At 46.5% G+C, this 22742-nt stretch overlaps 1 protein-coding gene across 8 annotated transcripts in view; it reads right to left on the bottom strand.

Moving 5' to 3' along the window:
- Positions 1-2712: 2712 nt before the first annotated feature.
- Positions 2713-22742, bottom strand: part of NSF (N-ethylmaleimide sensitive factor, vesicle fusing ATPase) — a 108754-nt gene continuing 88724 nt past the window's right edge. For 2 of the 8 annotated variants that reach the window (XR_013978548.1, XR_013978549.1), the window contains exons 17-22: positions 20934-21013; positions 14289-14423; positions 11894-12007; positions 6762-6817; positions 5989-6209; positions 2713-5035 (exon numbers count right to left, since the gene is read on the bottom strand). Coding sequence is in view for 6 of the 8 variants with exons in the window: in XM_080976674.1 (XP_080832800.1) it covers positions 4870-4885; positions 6762-6817; positions 11894-12007; positions 14289-14423; positions 20934-21013 (401 nt within the window). In the remaining 2 variants the exon portion in view is untranslated. Of the gene's footprint in view, positions 5036-5988; positions 6210-6732; positions 6818-11893; positions 12008-14288; positions 14424-20933; positions 21014-22742 lie in introns of all 8 variants that reach the window. The other 6 variants (XM_080976676.1, XM_080976679.1, XM_080976677.1 and 3 more) reach the window with 6 other exon arrangements.

Below are 22742 nucleotides of genomic sequence, written 5' to 3'. Positions count from 1 at the left end.
CATCCTTCCCAGCTTGTCAATGGCCACTTTTGAAGCCTGGGACAGGCTGATACTAGAACTTCCAGTTCTTGGAAGCAAGGGTCCTTGTTGGCAACATAAAAGACTTGCATTACCACTGGTACCTTGGTTCTCGAACGGCTTAGTTATCGAACAAATCAGCTCCCGAACACCACAAACCCAGAAGTAGGTGTTTGGGTTTGCGTACATTTTCCAGAAGCCAAATGTCCGACGCAACTTCCGCAACTTCTGATTGGCTGCAGGGCGCTCCTGCAGCCAATCGGAAGCCACACCTTGGTTTTCGAACGGTTTCGGGAGCCGAACGGACTCCCGGAACGGATTAAGTTCGAGAACCAAGGTACCACTGTATTGACCTTTTGTGAGATGGGACACACTCAAGTTTCTCATCTGCCATACCTCCTAAAGCCATCTCCACAATGCTGGTTGAATAGACCTTTACCCACAGCCAAAGTGTCTGGGCGTTTATAGCATTAGCCAGAAGCCAGCCAGAGTACATACCGTATTTTTTGCTCTATAAGACTCACTTTTTCCCTCCTAAAAAGTAAGGGGAAATGTGTGTGCGTCTTATGGAGCAAATGCAGGCTGCGCAGCTATCCCAGAAGCCAGAACAGCAAGAGGGATCGCTGCTTTCGCTGCGCAGCGATCCCTTTTGCTGTTCTGGCTTCTGAGATTCAGAATATTTTTTTTCTTGTTTTCCTAGGTGTGTCTTATGGTCTGGTGCGTCTTATAGAGCAAAAAATACGGTATTTAAGCCCGCTGTCTACTCAGCAGCAAAAATTCCCACACTAAACAGACCCCTGTGCTGCTGTAGACCTAACATGGGAGTTCTCTCACTGAAGTTGAGAGCAGCTGGGAGCGGGCAATGGCATCGCAAACTGCGATCCGCAACTGAGGAAGAGGTCAGTATTGTTAGCTACCATTAATGCTGATCAGCGGTCAATGGTAAGCTTCAGATTCTGGCTAGGAGGATCCCTGGCTAGCATTAACCCCGCTTAACTTCATGGCTGATTTTTGTGATTAAAAAAAGGAATCTGTTCCAGAGAGGCAGTGTGGTAGCTACAGGGGTGCTAGCCAGGTTTTTCTGCCCTGGGTGAAGCCTCCAGAGTGGCAACTGTGTGTGTACCAAACTGCGTGAAATAAATCCTAGTTTCATTCCTGCAGTCACTCAGCCTGCCCCCGATCTCTTATCCATTATGCTTGACTAGAAAGGGCCTGGTACAGGCATATGCATACTAATAAACTATATATTCCAGTCATCTTTTGGGGGACATTAAGTCCTGCTCCCCCCCCCCAGCCTCCCCTCAACCTGCTGTATCCAAAGTTCTTTACAAAGCCGTAGAGGGTTTCCAGCCTTTTTTGAAAGTTATATTCAGAAAATGCTCTTTTTATAATTATTTATTATACAATGTATATATACCTTTGAGTTAACTAAGATTATATATTATATAAATATATATATATTATATATATTTGAAGAAGAAGAAATATATTTCACCTCTCTTTGGTCCTCTTTAAGTCAATAAAGTTAAAGGCACTTAAAAGCAAACTTAAAATTGTTGGAATATTTTTTGTCGTGTTAGTGTGCAAGGCTGGGTGTGTGTGTGTGTGTGTGTGTGTGAGAGAGAGAGAGAGAGAGAGAGAGAGAGAGAGAGAGATAAAGTGCTGTGGAAAGGAGGAGTTGGCTGCCTAGGGTTAATCGATTTTTTTTAAAATGTCATTACTCATTCCATGAGGGAAAAGAGACACGAGAAAGCTACTGCCAGAACCCACGAGGCACAATGGAGGAGGCAATTTGCACTCAAGGACTTTTACAATTTGGGAGTTATTAGCTCCCCGTTCTTTTTATCTCGACTTCTAAAGGCATAGAGCACTGATTCTGAAATATTTAAAAGAGAGAATTATTAATGGGAATGAGAGCAGGGAGTGGGGGCAGTGGATTTGATTTTTCATTAAGGCGAGGGGGAGGGGAAAGGAATCTGGGACTTGTGGGTTTGAAATGGGAATCTTGGAGTCCTAACCTAAAATTTCCTGGCACTGGGGATGCTGAGGTGGCAGAACCCTGGAGCGAGCAACACTTGCAAATGGCAAGTGTAAGGCCTGTGTATAAGGTCAGGCCTGGTATAAATCCTGGAATCCTGGCCTTCTGCTCCTCATCTAGTTGACTAAGCAGGACCCTCTGCATCTCTGGCATCAGTGGTACCCAACCTTGAGAATGTACCCTCCAGGCACTGCTTCCATACAGAGTCGTACCTTGGATCTCGAACGCCTTGGTTCCCAAACAAATTGGCTCCCTTTCGGAACCCGGAAGTGAGTGTTCCGGTTTTCGAACAATTTTTGGAAGCCGAACGCCCGTCGTGGCTTCCGATTGGCTGCAGGAGCTTCCTGCAGCCAATCAGAAGCCGCGTTTTTGGTTTTGGAAGTTGAATGGACTTCCGGAACAGATTCCGTTCAACTTCTGAGGTATGACTGTACACGCACGCTTCTCATACCCTCCAACTTTTCTGCAGTGAAAATAGGGACACTCTCAAGCCACATATCTGCTGAACGAAGCTCTGGCCTTTAAAGCTTTACATTGCAACAAGCTAGTTAAAACATTTCTGCAGCACTGCATCTTTGGATTGCGCAGACATTCCAAGGAGAACCGAACGACTCGCTCATCTCCTGCGCCGTTCACAAACCACCCAAACACCTGAATATCTGTGCCTTTTTATTGCATCAGTTCACCTGCGTTTTAAACATACAATCAATCGATATATACATATATATTTGTATTTTTCTCTCTCTCTGTGAATATAGCTTTGGACAAAAAAGAAGAAAAAAAACCACAATAAAAATGTTTTACATCATTTGGTTCCAAGACATTACGTTAAATACAACATGTGTGTTTCCCTTTCACTGGAAGATGAAAGAAGTTGGAGAAAGGAGAAGGTTCTTGAGATTTGGGCCAGGTGGGGAGGGGGGTGGAGGCAAAGGTGCAGCTGGAAACAGAGCAATCACACAACTGAAGAGGGGATTTTACAGCTCCACCAAGGATTCACATAATCCTCAACACTAATAACAGGGGGGGTGGAACTAAAAAAAGAGGATAAAGCTGCTAACCCACGTTATAATAAATGCATCCATTGTGATTCAAGTACATTGCAGCAACTTCTAACACAACTGTTTTCCTTTTGCTGCACAGGGCGGAAAGGAGTCAAGTGTAGTTTTCAGCTGCCTGATTGTAGCAACTTGGGAGAGGTGGGGAATGAGGACCCCGTCAGTGATATAGAGGGGGGTTTCAGCAAGACGGAAGATCGGTCCAGCCACTCACTTGTGTTGTGGATGAGGTGGAGGAAGATTATTCAGGGCCATTAAACCACCTGTATTTCTACAGAGCAGTGTTAAGAGCCGATTCAGAGGAAGCAGAAACTCCGTAATTAGTTTTTTACCCTCCTGTCCCTATGGGCTTAGCAGAACTCGATACTACGTGCACCCCTCTCGCTCCCAAACTGGCTGGGCAATTGTTGCCGATACGGCGGGGAAACTTCTCGATGGGACGGGCAGGATCCAGGTGGCAAGCTCTGCAATAAAATGCAGCCGGACGATAGGTGGAAGAACTCATCCGGCTCTAGCGTAAACAAGCGCGACGTTGCTTGGTGGTTTCCCAAGAGCAAATGGGACTATTGGTTCACTATTGCAGTGCACAGCAAAGGAAGCCTCTCTGGAAGAAGCGTAACAGCTTTCCGCTTTTGTGATGCCACTACGCTGAAAAGCAAGAAGCCGACGGCAGAGACCAAGGTCTCCGATAGCCACTTAGGAAGATCGCTATGCGCTCATGCCTATGGCAACCGCATACGGAAGAAACTGCACACCAGGCCTCTTGTGACAGATCTGCGCGACATCACAAGGGGCCAGACTCCAGCGAGGAAGGGCGCTGCAACAGAAAGCTGCAGGCTGTTTTCAAAGTTTTGCAGGAATACTAAGCTGTCTGCATCTACGGGTGGGACCACGCTGCCTGTTTTATAGGAAACCATTAGTGAAGGGATAGCCCATGCCGGGGGGGGGGGGGGACTACAAATCCCATCAGCCCCAGCCGGCATGGTCAATCGTCAGGGATGATGGGAGCTGAAGTCCAACAGCATTGGGGTAGCCCTGCGCTGTCTACCCCCGCCTTAGTGCACCAGAGTCCGGCTGGGTTCTTCCACGCCCAGTGGCCGCTGGGAATTAACTAGCCGCCACTGCAAATGTTGTCGAGCCTCTGAAGGGTGCAGCCACCATTGCCCCTCTTTCCTAAAACCTCTCTCTGGATCCTGGTCTTGTGATGAATACTTCATTCACCGTTTTCCCCTGGGACGAGTCTGAAGCTCCACAGCACGGTATTGGCCCACGAGGACCAAACCACTTGTGTGAATGTGTGGGAGAAAGGGGGAACTTGGGGTACCAGCAGCTTTAAGAAGGACCATACACAGGTCTGGAATGAGGAGGATTTCCCTGTGTTTGGGGCCTGGGAGCTATCACCAGCTTGCGCGTTAACACGGACAGGTCTGCATGGGGCACGTTCGTTTTCCTCCCCCCTGTGCGCCAAAACCAAGTGAGCAGGTGCGGCAGGCAGCATAATACGAAAGCAGTTACTCTAGATAGAGAGTTTTGATTTGCCACGAGACACCAGGATATCGAGGACGATAGATAACAAAGGGCAGAGTGTTCGGCTGCGTCCGACATGCAAAGAGGAGGGATGAGGGGAGTCTCTGAAGGAGGCCGAACGTTAGGCTCTTGTCCAGACACACCACACGGAAGAGGAGGAGGAGGAGGAGGCTCTCGCTTGGCTTCTTCCCCAGCCACGGCTTCTGCCCAAGGCTCCGGGTTTCCCTCTTAGTCCAGCGGGCTGCTGCAAAGGAAAAGAGGGCAACCGGTTCCACAAAGGGCGGGCATATCTTGGGGGAGGGGTGGTGAGTGGCACACACAGCTGGACATCCAGAGATGGGAAGCGCATGCGGAGTCACAAAGATGGCCGTGCATCAGGCATTAATCCTCCAAGCTGCAAAAAGAAAGAGGTTCAGCGGGCTACGGCTCTGGACTGGAGCAGGCTATGGGGAAACAGAACAGCCCCAAAGCAGGCGACCCATATCTTTAGCAGAATCTCTCTCGTGTTATCTCACCCCGGAGAGGTACAGAATCGGGTCCGAATCTAAACCAGAGGTCTGCGGAAACTCCTTCCTTGAACCCACGAAGCCGCGTGTGAACGCATTTGCCTATACCTCTCTTCTAGCCCCTTATGGGAGCTCTTCCAGGAATCACCGCTTCCGCTGTCAAAGAGCTAAATCTACAGACTCGCCGGCCCAGAGGCGGACCGTGCCCTGCGACTAGATGTGCGTGGGGAAAACTGGAAGAGAAATGGCTCCAGAGCCCAACACATTCAAAAATATCCACGTGGTACAGCCATCTGGGTGTGCACATCTTCACAGGGAGGGAACAGGCATGATTGTAAATTCCCCTCCATCAGAACCTCCCTCCATGTGACGGAGGAAAGGGTCTAATTTCGCTTCCTCCTTGGTGTGCTGCTTTTCTACATGCAGGGGGTCTGAACACAACCCTCCTCCCCACAACTGCAACCTGAAACAGAGCAGAGCAGGAGGAACGGTGCTGGGGTTTTTTGCAACACGCTGCTCAGCTCGCGGCATTTAATCTTGAGTTTCAGTCTGCCGGTGACCCAGATTAGTGGCCAGGGGTTCGGTTATAAGGCAGTGCATCAGCTGCTCTTAGCCGCTCATGCTCAGAGCGCTTTCCCTCACAATGATGTCAAAGCCAAGCCAAAAGACATATGAAAACAAGGGGCTTTGTGGGGGTCAAAAAGTATGGCTATACAGAAAGGATAAATGACACGCCTATCAGCTTCCGGGCCCAATTCAAAGTGCTGGTTTTAACCTACAAAGCCTTAAGCGGCTCAGGACCGCAATACCTCAAGGACCGCCTCTCTCCATATGAACCTACCCGGACCCTGAGATCATCTTCTGAGGCCCTCCTTCGTGTGCCTCCTCCTCGAGAGGTCTGGAGGGTGGCAACATAAGAACGGGGCCTTCTATGCAGTGGCTCCCCATTTGTGGAATGCTCTCCCCAGGGAGGTTTGCCGGGCGCTTTCAATATACACCTTCAGGTGCCAGGCGAAATGGTTCCTCTTCAACTGGGCCTTGGGCTGACTGACATCCAATGCCCTTTTAAAATGTGTTGGAGAGGAGGGAATTATTGGGTTATTCTTGCTTTTGTTTTTATTATGTATTGTTTGTTTTTATACTGTGATTTTATGCTGTGACCACCCTGAGGCCTGCAGGTATAGGGTGATATACACATATGAATAATAATAATAATAATAATAATAATAATAATAATAATAATATGGTTCCTATGCAAGCTTGAGCCACAAAACTCCCTCCCTTTTTACACACACACACACACACACACACACACACGAATGAATGCAACAGATTTTTGCACACACTCATGTCACTGGTGAATAAGCAAAATGTTGAAATAAGAAGAAAAACCCCAAACCTCGAAAGTAGGATGAAGCAGGAATGGAGTAATTTAAACAGCCACCAAGGACGAAGATGAGCCTTTTTTCTTTTTGTAAAACCAAGGTTTACAAAAAGGACTCTTGCTAAAATTCTGGCCTGGGCCAATGGCACATGGCGAGTTATTAAGCATGCACGCAGATTAGGCAAGAATAAGCGGACACACCCCTGTCAGATGCTCTTACTGTCACTTACGCTCCTTCTTCTCTTAGAAGTGCCAGGAATTTTCGCACGCGGTACTCGGGATCCATCTTCGCAAGTTCAAAGGGAAGACACAAAGAGAGAGACAAAATCAACCAGTGAACCACAGCAAGCTCACCTTGCTGAAGGGACAAGGAGCAGGTGAGGGCAGTTGCGGCTAAACCAACTCAAAACTGTCTTATTATTTATTCTTAGGCTTATATCTTCCTTCTTCCATGAGCTCAAGACTGTGGTCGCACGCACATACACACACACTTATTTCATCCTCACAACAGCCCTGTGAGGTAGGTAAGATTGGGAGGCAATGATTCGACCCAAAGACACTCATAGCTGAGTGGGACTTTGAACTTGGGACTCCCTGGTTCTTGGTTTTTAAAAAAAGGTAAAGGACCCCTGGATGGTTAAGTCCAGTCAAAGGTGACTATGGAGTTACAGCGCTCATCTCGCTTTCATGCCAAGGGAGCCGGCATTTGTCCACAGACAGCTTTCCGGGTCATGTGGCCAGCAGGACTAAACCGCTTCTGGAGCAACGGGACATCGTGATGGAAGCCAGAGCACACGGAAACGCCGTTTACCTTCCCGCCGAAGTGGTACCTATTTATCTACTTGCACTGGTGTGCTTTTGAACTGCTAGGTTGGCAGGAGCTGGGACAGAGCAACAGGAGCTCACCCCGTCGCGGGAATCCTTTACCTTTTATCTTACCCTGGTTCTAGCTGAACACTATAACCGTTACACTGTGCTGCCTCTCTTGAAACTCAATTTTGTATTCTGCGGTTCTTTGCACAAGCCTGGAAATTTGCACAGGGCACAATTTAGCAGACCGAGATGCTGAAAGGTCTGAGCAGTGTGGATGCAACACATGGCAACACCTTGGAAGACAGAGGAAGGGAAGGCGTGAGGTGAGATTTTTCAAATTCCCCTCAAATATGGAGTCTGCAGGGAATCCCTACTAAACCTGGGTTTTGTCAGTGGAAAGCAAGCAGCCCCTTACAAATAATGCTTCACGCTTCTGAATGAGCCTTTAACACGTCAACATTTCAAAGGGCTGCAGCCTACTTCAGAAACCCAGTAGATCCGACCAATTTTTTTTAGGTGCCAGTAAGTGACTGAATTTTTGCACCCCAGTGAGGAGGGGGGAAACTTAGCATGAGGGGTCGCCCCCCCCCTTAATACCCTCAAACTAATCCAAGGGGTTCTTGCAACAGCCTATTTAAAAAGTTTTGTAATTTTTCACTTTGGAAAAATGTAAGGAATCTAACATCTGTAGGTGATCTTAAAAAAAAAAGTGTTCACATTAAATTCCAATACTTACAGTGCTATAAATTTGGGGTCTAAAATTCTGTCCCAGATATGAAATTCAAGATTGGTTGTGTGATTATTTAGAAGCTACATTTTAATGCAAGCAAGCAACTTATGGGTCGTGATGAGCAGTCAGGATAATCGTCAATGGCTTTTTTCTGATAAACCGATTTGTGGAAGGTGTTACGGCCAGCATGCAAAGAGCCACAAAACCAGTTCCACTTGCCCGAGAGGACTTGGGGCTCCCATTTTTTTAAACTGCAGTGCTCACTCTCATTACCACCAGCCCTTTAAGGCAACATGGTTTTGAAGCTGGGGGAGCTTTCAAAAACAGACTGTTCCAGTCCTTGGGAGCCCTTCGGATCCTGCGATTCGAGTTGAAGCATTTTGCTACTCTCGTTTCTTAGAATACCAACCCAAAGTCTGTGGCGAAGGAGGATGAGGTGGGAGAGAAGCTGCTGAACACCCCAAAGTAGTCACTCTTTTTTGGAGATGCACTCAACTCTTCACTTTGTGGGGAATACCCCAAAATAGGACAATGTTGCTGTCAGGCTCAGTTTATGAAGTTTCCTGGGTCATCTGGCTGGGCAGGGGCAGAAGAAACAATGGCAAACTGGATGGACCATTGATATCACCTACTATGTGAGTTATTTTGGCTGCTGTGCCACCAGCTGTGGCTCCAAATATAATAAATCTACTTTCCTCCTTCTTGTCAGTGCAGAAAAAGCATGCTTCTTTCCCTGTCCCCTAAAGCCCCTCAAAAATATCCCAACCACAGGGGTGCAAACTTAATTTGGTCTTGTTTCAAGTCCAGTTTTGGACTATAGGATGCTACCTCACTGAAAGCAGCACACTCAGGTTTCTGAACATATTCTAGGAATAGCAAGGAAAGTCAAAGGCCACCTGCCTTCCAGGAATAAACACCTCCACCACTAGGAAATTGCAGTCGCAAGGAACGTGCGATACAATTTGACTCCGGCTCCTGTCTTCATTCAGACCCCTTCTTCTCTCACAATACCACTGTCCCACCTCTGAAACATTGCATCTTGGAAATAAAAGGCCCTAAACTTCAAATCCTGCCGCCCGCCACCCCGCTGCCAAAAGATAAATATTTTTTTGGATGCACGTCCACAATTCTAATCCAACTTTAAAAAGCGCCCCGAAAAGGGTGAAATTGGCCGTAACCTTGCAGATCTCTGCCCATTATATACACTTTAATAGGTGTGAGCAATAACTTACTGACTTTTGCCTGCGGGTATGGAATTAAAGAGTCAAGGGGAAGAGAGAGGGGGGAAAGTAATCTAGATAAATGACTCTGTACCCTCGGGTGACATCCAGTCAGAGCAGATCCCCAGCCCTGTGCAAGTTTCAACAGAATCACAGAGAACGAGCCACAGGGAAGGGGCGGGGGACGGGCTTAACACATTGCCGAACTGCTTGCCTCTTGGCTTGCGCCTGGAAGCCTGTCCCAGGAAGGTGCGAGGAATCTCTTCATTTAGTAGCACCTGAAGACAGGGCCCGGTCCCAGAAGGGTACAGAGGCATTGCCCGCGGATGACAGAGGGCACTATACACTGGGATAGCCTCCCTTTGAGCTCCCATCAAAGTTGGAGCAGAAGGGAAAAAAGCACAACTCCCAGGAGTCTGCAAAAGACTCAGACCGGGATGGTGCTGTACACGGCGAGAATATAAACATACGAAGCTACTGGTCCATCACGCCCAGGTTTGTTGGCTCCAGCGAGTTGCAGATCTGCAAGCAGAGATCTTTCCCTGCTGCCAGAGATCCCTTAGACGGAGAAGCCAAGGTGTTAAACTGAAATTATGACTTTTCCGTATTGGATCAGATTGTCATTAGGTGTGTGATCTTTGCTGTCTATTTAAGCTCTTTCTTCAGCTTGCAAAGCACCTTGTAATATCGAAAGGCGGCATACAGATTAAAAGTGAAATGAAATTGAACGTGTGCAAAAGGGCAAGCTTCATCACTGAACCCCAAGTAAGAACTGCTTGCTGGGCCAGGCCAAAGTTCAATATTCTGAACTCCAACAGTGGCTAAATTTGGCGATGATGGATAGCCTTTCCCTGTTTGCCTGCAACATCCAGAAGCATACTGCTTCTATATATGAACAATTCCATCCAGCTGTTGTTCAAGTAGCCATCAGTATACCTATCTTCTGCTGTTATTTATCAGAGATGGGGAACCTGCAGCCCTACAGATGTTGCTGGGATGCAATTCCTATCAACAGAACATTGGTTACGTCAGCTGGGGCTGATAGGAGCTGAAATCCAGCAACGTTAGGAGAGTCACAGGTTCCCCATCTTACATATAGTGGTACCTCTAGTTACGAACTTAATTCGTTCCAGAGGTCCATTCTTAACCTGAAACTGTTCTTAACTAGAGGCGTGCTCTCGCTAATGGGGCCTCTTGCTGCCGCTGTGCCACCGGCACACGATTTCCGTTCTCATCCTGGGGCAAAGTTCTCAACTCGAGGTAACTCTTCCAGGTTAGCGGAGTTTGTAACCTGAGGCGTTTGTAACTCGAGGTACCACTGTACATATCTAGTGACGGGGAGGGAAAACAATTTGTGTTTTATCCAAAGTACGGTGGTACCTCGGGTTAAGTACTTAATTCATTCCAGAGGTCCGTTCTTAACCTGAAACTGTTCTTAACCTGAAGGACCACTTTAGCTAATGGGGCCTCCTGCTGCCGCGGCGCCACCAGAGCACGATTTCTGTTCTCATACTGAAGCAAAGTTCTTAACCTGAAGCACTATTTCTGGGTTAGCGGAGTCTGTAACCTGAAGCGTATGTAACCTGAAGCATATGTAACCCGAGGTACCACTGTAGTGCTAAGTAACTTGGTCCATCGGCGCAAGGAGTTTTGCTTGGGCAACAGAACTGCCCCTGTAAATCTTCTCTAGGGGTTCCCCACACCCTCCAGAGCAGATTTGAAGTGGGGGCAGGCAGTGGGCAGGGGAGAGTCCCACTGCGCAAGCAGCAATCCTTGCACTGACAGGATGCATTAATTTGGATAGCGGCCTTTTCATGCAAGTTATTATTTTGCAAAGCAGTCGTCTAGCTGCGGCTCCAGCTGCTTTCGAAATGCTACAACAAGAGAGCTAAAAACCCGCTAAGGAAAAAATGTATTATAAGAAAGGTAAAGAAATTGGAATACGACTGTAATATTGTTTTATGAAATAATGATATTGGAAACTGCTGCATTCAAATTAAGAAGAAATTCAGATGGAGAAGATTAGAGGAAGTCAACCAAAATGTTTATGAAAATGCATTTTAATGAATTAATTGAGGTTCTTTTTTTCTGTTTAGGTATCTTAAGTTTGTTACTTTCCCCCCCTTCTTTTTCACTTTTTCTATTGTGTTGTTGTATATTTTCTTTTTTGTTATGTCTATTGATGAAATTTAATAAATATTATTGTAAAAAAAAACAAAAGCCGCTAAGGAAATCTTCCTTTTCCGACGCTAGAGAAAAACGCCAGGGAGGGGCAAATCCAGCCTGTCCTCCGTGGTCAATTTGCCCATCTAATTTGAAGAGAAGAAAAAGATGCACAGACTAGATGGCTAGTTCTTGGACAGGGTCTGTAGTTTTTGAACTGCTAAATCGCAGCTAGGAAGCAAACCCTGCAGTACATGCTGCTATTATTATTTTTTTTTAGCTTAATCATTACTGACATTTTAATGTGTGGGTGTTTAGGTTGCCAAGAGCTTTGAGCCCCTGGGAATTGAGAGAGGCAAAACCAAGTGGGTGTCTTATTACCCCACAGCTATTCCAGATCCAGACTCTGGCTTGACCAGAGGGCAAGGTACCTTACCTGCATTGACATCTCAATCAACATCAGAAGCTTCTTGATGCCAATCCAGACCTTCCTCCCTTTGACGTTCTGGGCAATGGTGGAACGCTCCTTGTCTTTAAAGCTGCCCAGGAGCTGCGAGGGGACAGAAGAGAGAAGCCGGCTGCGTTAAGAAAAGCCCAGCACTCAATGGAAGACCTTGTCTAACAAGCAAGTAAGACAGGTAACATTGGCAAGATGCTACGCACTGCTACAGAACTTGAAATTGATCCTCCATGCACCAAACTCTCCATCGCAGAGCCTCTTACTTCACTGAATGGCAATGTCGTAAAGGATCTGTCTACTGATCAAGCACACAGGTATCTGATCACACAAGCCATAGGTAAAGGTAAAGGGACCCCTGACCATTAGGTCCAGTCGTGGCCAACTCTGGGGTTGCAGCGCTCATCTCACTTTATTGGTCGAGGGAGCCGGCGTACATGTGGTCATGTGGCCGGCATGACTAAGCCGCTTCTGGTGAACCAGAGCAGCGCACAGAAACGCCGTTTACCTTCCCGCCGGAGCGGTACCTATTTATCTACTTGCACTTTGACGTGCTTTCAAACTGCTAGGTTGGCAGGAGCAGGGACCAAGCAACAGGAGCGCACCCCGTCGCAGGGAATCGAACCGCCAACCTTCTGATCGGCAAGTCCTAGGCTCTGTGGTTTAACCCACAGCGCCACCTGCGTATCGGATCACACAAGCCATAAGGACAGGGAAATTGGTCCAGTACAGCATCAGGTGGGAACAGAAGAGGACCTGGGCCACAAGGAAGCTCCTCTACAGCCCCTGAAGCAGGAACTTCTTCTGTGCAATCTGCATGCCGAAGGTTAACGAACTTGCCTCTTAATATTTACAACTTCCTCACAGACCAAAGCAGCTCCCAGGAGCAGAGCAGAGCAAAGAAATTTGGGGGGAACGGGACTGTGTGTTGCAGAAGAATTGAGGCCACTACCATTCCCACAGCTACGAGTACAGGAGCTGTGCCTGTGCTCCCCACAATTTTTCTCTCCACAGATTCACCTTTGGGGGGGGGGAGTTTCTGTACTCCCTCTTAGGTGCTCCCATTAAATTGAACAGATTTATTACTGCAGAATGACCAACGTGGTATGTAGTCCTTAGAAGACTATCTGGAGAGGCTAAGCATAATCCTGCAAATGAACAGGGGTGGGTTTTTGAGGGGGAGGATTGCTTTTTTCTAAAACCGAAACGAAACAGCAAATGATTCCAGATTCCGCAGCTAGGACCCAAAACTTGGAAGTAAACTGTAAAGGACAAGGGCTCTGTTTGCTATATAAGAGACATGCTTCTTAAAAGTTTGAGTGTGTCACCCACAGTTTTTATAAGTACTGTATTTTTCGCTCTATAAGACGCATCAGACCACAAGACGTACCTAGTTTTTGGAGGAGGAAAACAAGAAAAAAAATATTCTGAATCTCAGAAGCCAGAACAGCAAGAGGGATCGCTGCGCAGTGAAAGCAGCAATCCCTCTTGCTGTTCTGGCTTCTGGGATAGCTGCGCGGCCTGCATTCACTCCATAAGACGCACACACATTTCCCCTTACTTTTTAGGAGGGAAAAAGTGAGTCTTATAGAGCAAAAAATATGGTACTTGTATTTAAAGATCATGTACATCTGAATGCTGATTTACTAATTAAGGACACTTTTTATTCTGCCATCAATTAATTGATTAAAAGTCACAGTCCTAGTATTCATTGTTCCATTCTTAACAGTTTCATTTCAGGTTATATAAACCCAGTGCCTAAGCCTGTCTTTCACGTCTCCTTATATTCATATAACTCAGAGATTGACATTTCTTTACAAGTAGTAGCAAAGCTGATTTATCGATTCCTTCCCCCCACCCCCCAGGTTCCAGAGCCGTGGTGTTATATAGCACAGTTCTCCAATATTTTGCAAAAACCAGTTTGGACCTTTGGGGTGGGGGCCTGGAGACTCACGCACAATGGCAGATCACGAAGGGAAAAAAGGAGTGAAAGTCCCGGGGCTGAAAGATTGGGCATTAACAAATCTGACCAAGTAAATGCCCCCAAAACATCTGGAAATGGTTCAGGTGATGGTTTACCCAACCAGACGATGATGGGAGATTAATGTATTGCCAATTGCCCCCTCTTCCCTTCTCAATTCCAGGATGAATGCTGAAATGTTCATGCCACAACTCCACAATAGGTTTTTGGGTCTACTGCAGACAGTAGCCAGGGACTCAACTAGTCAGTTTTCCCAGGCTTTTGGGCCCACTGCAGGCAGTAGCCAGGGACTCAACTACTCAGCTTGCCCAGATCTTCCCATTCCTACAGCCCCAAAGAAATCGAGCTCCTCTCTCAGCTCCCTTCCCCAGCCATTCCCAGGTGCCTCCTGACCTCGAGGGCTTCCATGAGATGGTCTCCTGTAGCAATATTGGGAACATGGATAGTTGTGCTGAAAGCATCCAGCATCTCCATCTCCTGCAGGACATCCTTGCGACTGGTGGTCCCAATGATCAAGAGCTTACGACCCTGCGCATTTAAAAAGAGCACAAGGAGAGAGAAGGGGAAAAAATAATAAGAGGAAGTCATTGTTATTGTATTACCAGATAGGCGTTTTAGACATCTAGCATTATACATAGTTTTAAATTTTCCTGCTTTTAAGTTTCCAACTGTTGCATTTTATCTTGCTTTGAGACCTTTTGGTAAACCCCAACTAACAAATGCAATTATTCTTTTTTATTATTATTAAACTTTGTTTTGTGTTATTAATAATATTAATAAATGACCTAGACTTCCATTTCTAATAGAAGCCCACCAGAGACCTACAAAAGCATTTAAGGAGGATGGATATGAAGACAACAACCACCCAGCCATAGTTTGTGTTTATTTACATTTATTTCCCAGTATTTTGAAACTGCTCTTCACTGAACATTTCCATACAGCCTATGTATGCTTGTATTAACCTTTAATAGTGAGAAAACCTCACTATTAACCTTAATAGTGAGAAAAGTGGCCGCACTCTGTTGCCTATGAGCTTCTCCAACAGCCACAGAAAGACAAAATAATTGTTGTTCTTGCGCAGAAAAAACAGAGACTGGGACCTAGCACACACAAAGGGCTAAAAATGCTGAAGCTTTGCTCTAAACTCTATCAGTTCCTGATTCTGAAACACATCTACTCCCCCCCCCCGTGAGACATTTAGAGGGCTAAGTTGGAGATCATAGGCCATAACCCAAGAGAAGTCCGTGCCTCTGCTTGAAAGATCTCGAGGGGAACCCAGTAAGTAATGAAAGAAGTGCCACCTTCTCGGTTTAAAATTTACTGCATGCAATGCCCTAAAAGAAAATGTGATGAAAATGATGTATAGATGGTATATTACACCTGTTAAGTTAGCGAAAATGTATAAAGTCAGTAATAAATGTTGGAAATGTAAAGAAAAAGAAGGAACATTTTATCACATGTGGTGGGAATGTAAAAAGGTGAAATGCTTCTGGGAGATGATATATAATGAGTTGAAAAAAATGTTGAAATATACATTTATAAAAAAACCAGAAGCATTTTTATTGGGCATTGTGGGGAGTGACATAAATAGAAAGGAATGTAAGCTCTTTTTATATGCAGTAACAGCAGCAAGAATATTATTGGTCCAAAAATGGAAGCAAGAAGAGTTACCGACGATTGAAGACTGGAGGATGAAGTTAATGGACTATGCAGAATTAGATAAACTAACAGGAAGGATTCAAAACCGGCGAGACCAGAAATTCACGGAAGACTGGAGTAAATTTACGGACTATTTGAAAAGTAATTGTGAAGAACAGACGTTTGTAGGGTTGCAAGAAGTTTTGTGAGGAGTATTATTAGAAGTATTGTAAAAATGGACAAGGGGGAGGATGATTTGTTAAGAGATGTAAAGGCAATATAAAGTTAAGAAATGCATAAGAAGTGGTTAAAACGGTGGATCATCAGAGGTGCTGATGGAAGTCTAAAAAAATTGTATAAGTGATAAGTTTTGTGGTACATTTTATAATTTATATGTTAAAATTAATAAAAAATATTATAAAAAAGAAAGAAGTGCCACCTTCTCACAAATCAATTTCCTTCCTGTTTCTCAAGAGGAGCCCAGCACCTGAGCTACTGCTTTGGCAAGTTCTCCTCCCTATTATAAACCCAGAATAATGGGGAAACATCCGAACGAGAAACAGCCTTGCTGAAAAGCAGAAAGCCATAAAAAGAGATCACTGCGACGAAAGATGGAGCCCACCCGTAAAACGATACAGTGGTGCCAGCGGGAAGGAAGGTCGCAGAGTTTAAACGTGCCTGCTGGTGAGCTGGATTATCAAACGCTTGCTGAAAAATGTCGAGAGTGGGTTGTCAGGCACGCCCTTCATCCAAACAGGGAACGTGCTCAATAAAACATTACATTATTAGAACTGCTCTGTGGTCCAACTCGCATGGGATCGTAAGCCTGTCCTCTTCCCCCACAAAACAAAAAACCGTGAAATGAAGGAGCCAGTCTAAACCTTTGGGGATAAAGAACTGGGAACCTCAGCCAGCAGCCTTTGCTGCCAAACAGTAGGTGCAATCTTTGGGGGAGAGGTGAGAGGCAGTTGGAGGGGGCTAAGCAACTTTCAGGCGCATACAGTACATGTTTCATCAAGGCAGGGGAAATAGTGGGGCAGGGGTTAGTTATACACCTTCCTTTGTCTGCCTGTACTTTCCTGTGAATCACAGGAGCCAATTTATGGCAAAAAAGTGTAGGGTTCTCAAACCTGTGCTTGCCTCTAGACAAAAAAAAATCAACCCTAATGATCAGATTTTAAGTGCGGCACAGTTGTCTTAAAGAAGGCTGATCGCCGAAGAATTGATGCTTTTGAATTATGGTGCTGGAGGAGACTCTTGAGAGTCCCATGGACTGCAAGAAGATCAAACCTCTCCATTCTGAAGGAAATCAGCCCTGAGTGCTCACTGGAAGGACAGATCCTGAAGCTGAGGCTCCAATACTTTGGCCATCTCATGAGAAGAGAAGACTCCCTGGAAAAGACCCTGATGTTGGGAAATATGGAGGGCACAAGGAGAAGGGGACGACAGAGGACGAGATGGTTGGACAGTGTTCTCGAAGCTACCAGCATGAGTTTGACCAAACTGCGGGAGGCAGTGGAAGACAGAAGTGCCTGGCGTGCTCTGGTCCACGGGGTCACAAAGAGTCGGACACGACTAAACCACTAAACAGCAACAAAGTAGTGGTGGAATAAATAAACAGAAATGATGTATTAAACAGAGACCTAGGTGCATTGAGTCAATTAACATGTCCCATCTGGGTTCATCAAGGAGCATGTAGCACAAATAGTTTTGAAACACGAGTGGAAACGCCAGGGGAAAAAGTCCCATAGTTGATCATCCTTTTCCTTCGTTATAGCATGGTTTAGCTTCTTTTTTTTTTGCTTTTGGCATTTCCAGTATCGGTTTCTAGATTTCACAGGGGTCTCAACGTCCACTAAAATTCCGAACAGGATTACAAGTTCGTCGGCAGCGTCTCTGCGCTGAATGCTGAGGCCGGCATTTCAACCAGGAAACAGCTTCTGCAGAACTTCAGATGTCCTGGCAACAGCTTATTTTAAAAACACAGGTCTAGAGAGCGTCGCTTTTTCAGACGCAGAAGCCCGCAAGTCTCTTGCAAGGGACTGCAGGGTCACTTTAACTGCAAGGACCGCAGCAGAATTTAAAGTGAGCGGGGCCCTACGGAAAGGAAGCAGTTAAAGGCCGGACCTAACACAGTTTTTGTTTAGTTTTCCAAAGATACATGCAAATGCAGCTTTGCGGGCACGGGGGGGGGGGGGCGGAAGACGACGACACCCTTAGCATCTCCAAGGTCCTTAGATGGACCGTCGCTGCGCTAAAACTTTGGAGTAACGCAAGGACGGCAATCCTCGTTTCTTCCCTCTGCCTCCCTGAGGAAATCGTGCAGGGGAAAAACTGGGGAAGAAGTCTTAAGCAGGCCTTTCTAGGGAGCACGCCCCCCCCCCCCCAAAGAGAGTCCACCGTACTTCTTATAACACTGACCAAATTGTCTGTCCAGCTTAAGGACGGCTTTGGGGGGAGTTGGGAAGGGGGTGGGGAGAGATACCACAAGGGGCTTTCACCCTCCGAGCCCAATTGTTAGCTTTTTCAGAGGAACCAGCAGGGAACCACATGTGAAACCTCCATGGGGTTCCCGAGCATCCAATGCCTTGTGTGACTCTGCATGTAGATGAAGCTAGCCTCTCGGTTTGGCGAGATGTTGCTGCTCCGTTCTCAGAGAAGCCTTTTTCTCTCTGGCTTGGCTCCCCGCTGAGACAACGCTTTTCAGTCTCCTCTCCCTCTCTCTCTTCTCCCCCCCCCCAAACAACCATTCCTCCCCTCGACAATCTCTTCCCCTCGCAAAAACCCAGGGAAACCTGACTGAAATAAAAGAGCAGGGAGAAAGAAAGAGTTTTATTGGATTCCCTTTCATTTCATAACAGCTTTGAAACAAAAAACATTAAAAAAACAACCCAAATTGGTCACGTTTTAAATTCTCCTTGGACTATTTATACCATGTTCGTGTCGTATGTCATATTCTCGCCTTATATCGTAACACTTTGCAGGTTAGGGGAAGCGGGACAGAATATGGGGTTGTCAGGTTCCCAAAATGGCTTTGCACCAAATGTTTGCAAAGCTGAAGAATCCCAGGAAGTCTGGGTACTTTGCAAGCGGCAATACAGTGCTACCTCTGGTTACGAACTTAATTCGTTCCAGAGGTCCGTTCTTAACCTGAACCTGTTCTTAACCTGAAGTACCACTTTAGCTAGTGGGGCCTCCCACTGCCGTCACCGCGTAATTTCCATTCTTTCTCTCTCTTTTTAAAATAATTTTTATTAAAGATTTTCATGAACTACAAAGAACGTGCAACGTCTCTTGCTTTTTTTTCTTTACAAAAGCATTGCATACAGTCAAACCTCGGTTGTTGAACATAATCTCACACGATTTACGTTCTCATCTTGAGGTAAAGTTCTCAATCCGAGGTACTACTTCCGGGCTAGTGGAGTCTGTAAGCCGAATTGTTTGTAACCTGAGGTGTTTGTAACCCGAGGCACCACTGTATTCCTAATGAGTTCTGTGGGAGCAATAAAACAGTTTCTGGAAGGAAAAGAATCTGATTTCATCCCTGTGAGAGAAGTGTGTGGGGGGGGTATTTATAGGAAGCTGTAAGGCAGACAGGCTGCACGACTGGCAAGCAACGTGGAATAATAAAACCCAGCCGCTGCATACAGAACCATCTCACATCTCTTGGTACGTGGATTGTGGAAGCAGTCACGCCACAAACTAGGCTTTTTTTTTTATTCAGCTGGTTTCAGCTGCTTACCGAACAAAAATACCGCATGAAAACCTCCACACGGGAGCTTCACCAATGACGTGTGGGGAGGTGCCTGGGGAAGTGTGCCACCGTGTGGAATAATATACACTTAATTATCTGTCACACCACTACCTCAACCCTTCCCTTCAAGGGGCTCAGAGGTGCCTATGTGGGGTTATCCCCATGGTCTCCAGAGGTCAAGCAATTAATGCAAATATGGCCGTTCCTGCTCCGATTGGGTTCCTCTTGCAAAAACACCTTTCTGCCTGAAAGAGGCAAAGGTGAAGAGGCTGTCTGATGTCTTTGATAAGTTTACACACACACACCCTGCAGGAATCAGCCTTAGAGAATCCAAATTCTGTAGGTTCGCTGGCAACATAATACAGTGGTACCTCGGGTTACAGACACTTCAGGTTACAGACACTTCAGGTTACAGACTCCGCTAACCCAGAAATAGTACCTCGGGTTAAGAACTTTGCTTCAGGATGAGAACAGAAATCGTGCTCTGGCGGCGCAGCGGCAGCAGGAGGCCCCATTAGCTAAAGTGGTACCTCAGGTTAAGAACAGTTTCAGGTTAAGAACGGACCTCCAGAACGAATTAAGTTCTTAACCCGAGGTACCGCTGTAATAATAATACAGTCATACCTTGGGTTATAGACACTTCAGGTTGCGTTTTTCGGGTTACGGACTGCCGAAATCCAAAAGTACCGGAATGGGTTACTTTCGAGCTTCGGCGGCTGCCCATGCGCAGAAGCGCTAAATTCACTTTGCGCATGCGCAGAAGCGCCGAATCGCAACCCTTGCGTGTGCAGACGCGCCGCTGTGGCTTGCGGATGCTGTGGGTTGAGAACGTGCATCCCACACGGATCACATTTGCAACCCGAGCGTCCACTGTAATAAGCAAATCAGACTTTGCTCTAGAAACTTTGAGTAGCTTACAATCCACGAGGAAGGGCTGTATTCACTGTGATTTGGCAGCTTTGTGGTAGTAAAGGTAAAGGGATCGACTGAGAATTCGACTGAGATCCACTTCCTGCAGAAGACTTCATAATAATAATAATAATAATAATAATAATAATAATAATAATTTATTTATTTATACTACTCCCATCTGGCTGGGGTTCCAGAATATTAAGTGGCTCACAACAGAATACAGTATTAAAAGCACAATAAAACATCAAACATTAAAAACTTCCCTAAAAGGGGCTGCCTTCAAATGTCTTTTAAAAGTAAGATAGTTGCTTATTGCCTTGACATCTGATGGGAGGGCGTTCCACAGGGCGGGTGCCACTACTGAGAAGGCCCTCTGCCTGGTTCTCTGTAACCTCACTTCTCGCAGGGAGGGAACCACCAGAAGGCCCTCAGAGCTGGACCTCAGTGTCCCGGCTGAACAATGGGGGTGGAAACGCTCTTTCAGGTATACTGGGCCGAGGCCGTTTAAGGCTTTAAAGTCAGAAAGACCTGCCCACCCAGCCCAGGAAGGTTTCCCTCATACTGCACGGCTCTCCTGTGCTCAAGGAGAGAAACACATGATCTACCACAACAGAACGTTATCAAAACCGATAGGCATTTGTGAATGGGTCCTGCTCAGCTTTCCCATTGGCCTTCAATGAGGGCCCAATGCAGTTTGCAAACATTCCGCTCTGCTGCAAGAAATGGAGACTTACATGAGGGGGCGCTTTCTTCAGCAACACCAGAAGAGCCTGTAACACCAGGTTGGAGAACCGGGGGCCAATCGGAACATAATCTGAAAGAGGAAAGGGGACAAGGTCACTCGCTGAGCTCCAACCAAGTTCAATTGTGGCTCTGTTTCAAATGTTGGTGTTTGGGTTGGTCTGCTAAGCGCCATACACTCTTTTCAGGTCTGGGTGGGACGTAAGGCAAGAATTCGGCTTGTATGCTGTCCCCCAGCTCTGGGTAACCCAAAGGGAAGGGGCTGTGGAGACAGCAGCAGAGCTGGAAAAACTTGCCGTCCTCCTGACATAAGGAGTTGGACATAAGGAGGGCCACAGGTTTCTTTCTGCACATGCTAGAGAGGGAAGAGAGGGGCAGATGCGGCTCATTAACCTGGGAAGGCAGCCCATCGAGGAGAAGGAGAACTCTGATCCATATATATATATATATATATATATATATATATATACACACACACATATATTATAATTTTTACCAACCACCAAAATACAAACAGTGAAACCCCCCAGGCAGCTGATACATTGGGTATACAATATTCAATAATATAAATATCCAATAATATATTCAATAATATTCAATAATAACATATTCAAATTAACCATATGTACGCTTCTCTATACCTTAACACTCCTCCTTCCACAAGGTTTATTTAACTTTTAGCATTTTAAGTGCCCCAAATTGTTCAAACCTACTCAAATAACCCAACATCTTCTCAAACCAATCCTCCTCTTTCTCACTGACCTTAAACCCTTTCGTTCTATGTTATCTTCACAGTTAGGTAGAGAACTCTGATCCTAATCCTCTGCTGCCTTTGGTTGGGCTAAGAAAAGGCTAAGGAATAAACCAGCACTTCCCAAACTTGGGTCTCCAGCTCTTTTTTGGACTACAATTCCCATCATCCCTGACCACTGGTCCTGCTAGCTAGGGATGATGGGAGTTGTAGTCCAAAAAAACAGCAGCAGCTGGAGAGCCATGTTTGGGAAACACTGGGGTAAACCCTACACAAATCCAGAGTGGGGTCCCTAAGATGGTTGGATGGCGCCTTCCGGCAACTCCTGCAGCCAAGCTGGTGCCAAAGTATTGCCCTGCTGTCCTTTGGACCACATCGGTGAGGCCAAGATCTGTCATCTGGGCAGCCTGGGATCTCCATAAAAACTGCTCAGGCTTGCACCCCAGGGAGGTCACATGGGTGCTGTTAAGACAGCAGTTTGACTTCGCCCCTGGAGGTGCACTCCATCGTTTCTCGAGACGGACGGATGCCAACGACAACGCTCTCCATTAGTGCCAACCAGCATGGCTGCCGGTCACAGACGATGGGAGTGCAAAACTCTATGGAGGGCTACTGGTTCTCTAGCTAAAGGTAAAGGGACCCCTGACCATTAGGTTCAGTTGTAGCCGACTCTGGGGTTGCGGCGCTCATCTCGCTTTATTGGCTGAGGGAGCCGGCGTACAGCTTCCAGGTCATGTGGCCAGCAGGACTAAGCCGCTTCTGGCGAACCAGAGCAGCGCACGGAAACGCCGTTTACCTTCCCGCCGGAGCGGTACCTATTTATCTACTTGCATTTTGATGTGCTTTCGAACTGCTAGGTGGGCAGGAGCAGGGACCGAGCAACGGGAGCTCACCCTGTCGCGGGGATTCGAACCGCCGACCTTCTGATCAGCAAGTCCTAGGCTCAGTGGTTTAACCCACAGTGCCACCTGCACCTGCCACTGGTTCTCTAGCCCTGCTATAAAGGATTCCATGTCAGATTTGACTACTGTAATTCCAGGCTTGACTACTG

The sequence above is a fragment of the Podarcis pityusensis genome (genome assembly GCF_964106645.2).
Source record: "Podarcis pityusensis genome assembly, chromosome: 13".
In the NCBI taxonomy this organism is placed as follows: domain Eukaryota; kingdom Metazoa; phylum Chordata; class Lepidosauria; order Squamata; family Lacertidae; genus Podarcis; species Podarcis pityusensis.
This window is presented reverse-complemented; position numbering and strand designations above follow the sequence as displayed.